At 46.2% G+C, this 3,824-nt stretch overlaps 1 protein-coding gene across 1 annotated transcript; it reads right to left on the bottom strand.

The window, feature by feature from the left end:
• Positions 1-276: 276 nt before the first annotated feature.
• Positions 277-3,805, bottom strand: LOC119344623 (NAC domain-containing protein 72-like). The gene is made up of 6 exons (XM_037615006.1): positions 3,688-3,805; positions 2,816-3,267; positions 2,394-2,671; positions 1,494-1,892; positions 969-1,383; positions 277-837 (listed from the first exon to the last, which is right to left on the bottom strand). The coding sequence occupies exons 2-5, from the start codon at positions 2,970-2,972 to the stop codon at positions 997-999; spliced, it is 1,221 nt and encodes a 406-aa protein (XP_037470903.1). The 5' UTR covers positions 2,973-3,267; positions 3,688-3,805; the 3' UTR covers positions 277-837; positions 969-996.
• Between the last annotated feature and the right edge of the window lie 19 nt (positions 3,806-3,824).

The raw sequence follows: 3,824 nt of genomic DNA, 5'->3' as shown, positions 1-3,824 counted from the left end.
AAGAAACTCCCTTTCTCCAAGGTACCATGTGTGTACCTACCTACCTCTTAAGACATGAGTCGACAAACAAACAAAGAAACAAACAAAGCAGACTACTCTTGCTTAATCATCCATCCATAAATCCTGCCCACAAGCATCTCTGAATCAACTAAAAATGAAACAAACAGCAATATAAAGGATTCATGATTTAAGCAAAAACTAAAGCAACAAAGAAACTGAATGAACCAAACTAAAAACAACAACAACAACGACGACGACGACAACGACAACAAGACGCAGACTTGCAAGCAAGCAAAATTTGTTTGTTTGCCTCATCATCATCATGTCTCACAGTCTCAGTCTCAGTCTCAGTCTCAGGTCAGGACAGACAGGTAAAGGTACATACAACCAAACAACCAATTAAACAGTCAAGAGTCAACCAACATCTGCCTCCTAATCTCATTCTCATTGATTAATCCACTCTAGACTGACTGACTCACTGCTGTTACAGTCAGTCAAGCCCAGCCCAGAGGAATAATCTAATCTAATCTAATCTAATGAAATGCAAAACAGCACCACCATGCTCTCTCTCTCTCTCTTTCTGTATATGCTCGCTCCTGCAACCAGTCAACTTTTTTTACTTGTCCATCCAACCAAACCAAACCAATGCTTCTCCATCCAATCCAATCACTAACCAAACAATCTCAAGGGGGGTAGGGAAGGGACCCTCCGCTCCCAATATTCACACATTCTCCTCCTTCCATATCTATCAGCCTCATCATCATCCGAACCAATAAAATTAAAACGCTTGCTTGCGGATCCTTCACCGTCTCACGCCGATGAAGAACCTACCCATGCCTGCAACAACAACCACCAAATAATACTATACCTTGTCAGTCTCCTATTTTACTACTTGTCACAAGGTTAACACACAACCACAAATAGAATACAAGGCTACTAACTAAAGTGACAGGCGAGAGCATACATACCCCTGAGAGAGAGACACCACCACTTCTTCTAGCCAGACGGCGCCCCTGATCCAGAAGCTGCTGCAGATACGGCGCCGCTACTATGGCCAACGCTGTCAGAGGACTCAACCCCAAGCTTCAGCTCCAGATCCAGCACAGGGCCCTCGCCATTCGACACCACCACCGCCTGGCTGCTGCTGCCATCTGCAACCTGCCCGGCAGCACGGCACCGCGACAACAGGTCATTCAGCTCCACGTATGGCTCTCCCGCCGCCGGTTCCAGCAAAGGGTCGACCAGCCGCACGCCGCACTTGTCACACTGCTTGCAAAGGCTGCTACACAGTGAGGAAGGGACGACCTGGTCCGTTATTTCAAATATTGTTTCGCTGTCATCAAACACTGCTTCGGTGTCTTGGTTAGCGGTCGTCAAATCAGACTGCATCATCCAAACCGAAGAAAAAGAAAGTTAGATAAAAATATAATTAAGATCAATCCAGTTAACCCGATAAGCATGCAGCGGACACCAGACACAGAAAGAAAAGTTACCGATTGTCCATCTTGGCCTGCAGGATTTGTAGAAAGACGACCGATGATATCAGCTAGCTGCTCTACATGTATGCTGTCCCAGTTAACATCCAGACAAGAGGCCCTGTCAGGACCGGCGCCACTGGTACCGCCGTTATTTGCTGGCGAAACAGACAAGGAATCCCCGCCGCCGTGACTAGCGGCGGCCAGTTTTTGACCCACGGAGTTCAACACGCCACCGTGACTTGGTCCAGGGGCGGAATGGGGCGCAGCAGGGGGCGCGGATGGGGATAAACAGGAAGCGTTCCCATTCGCATCATTCAATTCCTCTTCCTCTTCCTCAAATGGGGCGCCGTATTGTTCCCCAATCTTGGGACCTGGACCGCTCTTCTTATGGACTTTGCAGAGAACGGAATCATCCTGCAATAAGGGGTAAACAAGAATCAGTGGCGCCAACAAAAGATCACATCAGTGCTAAATTTTCTCAGTTGAAGAATAAACCGCCTTCAGTTTAAGAAGTGGGTAATCGCTGCAATCCTTTGATTATGACACAGCCCTTGTTTTTAGCTGTTTGGGCCTTTCTATCTTTGCCACTCTTAACGCAATTCCCAAATATAGTCTCAGGATTTAATTTAGCAGAAACAAAAAGGATATTTGGAGCATTCAATGTACGTTAGTGGCACGTGTATTATTCTAATTGACGTTAGAGAAAACGGTTCAGCCCGTACTGGAAAAGGAAAGCTTGCGTCTTACTCAACATTAAGTAGTTGAGACACGTGTTGAGCGATAATTTGCTGAATCGTGCATGGCATGCTACGTCGTTGTCGCTGGACGTGTAGTTTAGAGAAAGAACCCATTTCATATATAGAATAGATAGTGAAACAAACTAGTAGGAAAAAAAGAAATGGCAAAGAAGCATACCAGTCTAACACCAGCGTCAGGTATTTCACCTTGGACGAGCCTATATTCATACATGACCCAGTCGGTCCTTGTACCCTTGGGCGCCTTGCCAGCGTGAAACACCAGGGTCCTCTTCATCCCAACAGTGCGATTTTCATACACCACCTGCCTGTCCTTTCCAGTAGCCTTCCAGTAGCCACCTTCGGTTGAACGGTTAGCTCTATGCCCAACAGAGTACTTTCTGCCACGGGTGCAAAAGAAGTACCACTGGAGATCCCCGGTCGGCATTGACGATTTCGCTGAAGCAAGTTGAAGAAACAAACGGTCAGAAGGCTTTGTAGGAGAATCACTCACTTGTAAACATAAACATGTTTGTGGTTGGAAATGTTAGTAAATAATACAAGAGGGGGATAAGTAATAAAAAGAATAGAATATATATATACCTGGGAGATCCCAGGGGGCGTGCTTGTAGATATCAACCTCTGCAACTGCGTTGCAGAGCAGCTTTTTTCCCAGCAGCTTCCTCTTGAGATAGTAGAGGGTTAGCTCGACGTCGGTTGGGTGGAAGCGGTACCCAGGGGGGAGCGGCGGCATCTCCATTAGGGGAAATTGATTGATATGTAGTAGAGTTGCCTTAACTATTTTTATATTGTGCTAGCTAGCTAGCGTAATGAGATGGATGCAAACTCAGAATCTTAGCTTAGCTTAGCTTAAATAAGAGAAAATGAAAGGAAAAAAAAAAGCAGAGTCGAGGCAGGGGTGGATTGGAAGAAGTGTTGCTTGGTTGAAGCGACGCTATGAGGTCCAATGCTGAAATTGATGTTATTGAACATGAGGAGCGACAGCGACAGCCGTACTGAAGAAACCACATATAGTCCTTTGTTGTGGCACCATCCTGTAAGTATGAGGAAAACGAAATTATTACAAAATTCAGGATGTATCCTTGAGAGTTGAGACAGACAGACAAAGAAATATCCTGCCGTATGTATGTATGTATGTATGTATTGGATGTATGCATCTATCTATGTATAATAACAAGAAAGAAAATAGCAGAAGAAGGAGAGAGCAGGTGATGTAAACAAACATGAGTAAACAATGCAGATGCGGACTGAATTTTGCTTTGTTCAGAGTAAATACAAATACAGATGGAGATAAAGATAGATGGTAAATAATACCCCATAATACTAGATGGGATGGGATCGACATTCATTCCGTTCCGTTGATAAGGAATAGAATCGAGCATTGAAACGGAGAGATCTATTCTATCTAGGGCGAACGAACAGACAGAGAGTTGTTGGGGCGAGGATGGACTTACGCCGCCGGCCGGTGCTGTTGGCGAGGGAGCGGATACGGGCTACGCGGCGACCGAAGGCGGTGGGGCTGCGAGTTGCGGGACGGCGGGGGATAGTGTGGTGGTCGGAGGAGGAGGGGAGAGGCGGCGGCGGAGGTGGA

This window comes from Triticum dicoccoides, unplaced genomic scaffold (genome assembly GCF_002162155.2).
Source record: "Triticum dicoccoides isolate Atlit2015 ecotype Zavitan unplaced genomic scaffold, WEW_v2.0 scaffold176546, whole genome shotgun sequence".
Classification (NCBI taxonomy): domain Eukaryota; kingdom Viridiplantae; phylum Streptophyta; class Magnoliopsida; order Poales; family Poaceae; genus Triticum; species Triticum dicoccoides.
This window is presented reverse-complemented; position numbering and strand designations above follow the sequence as displayed.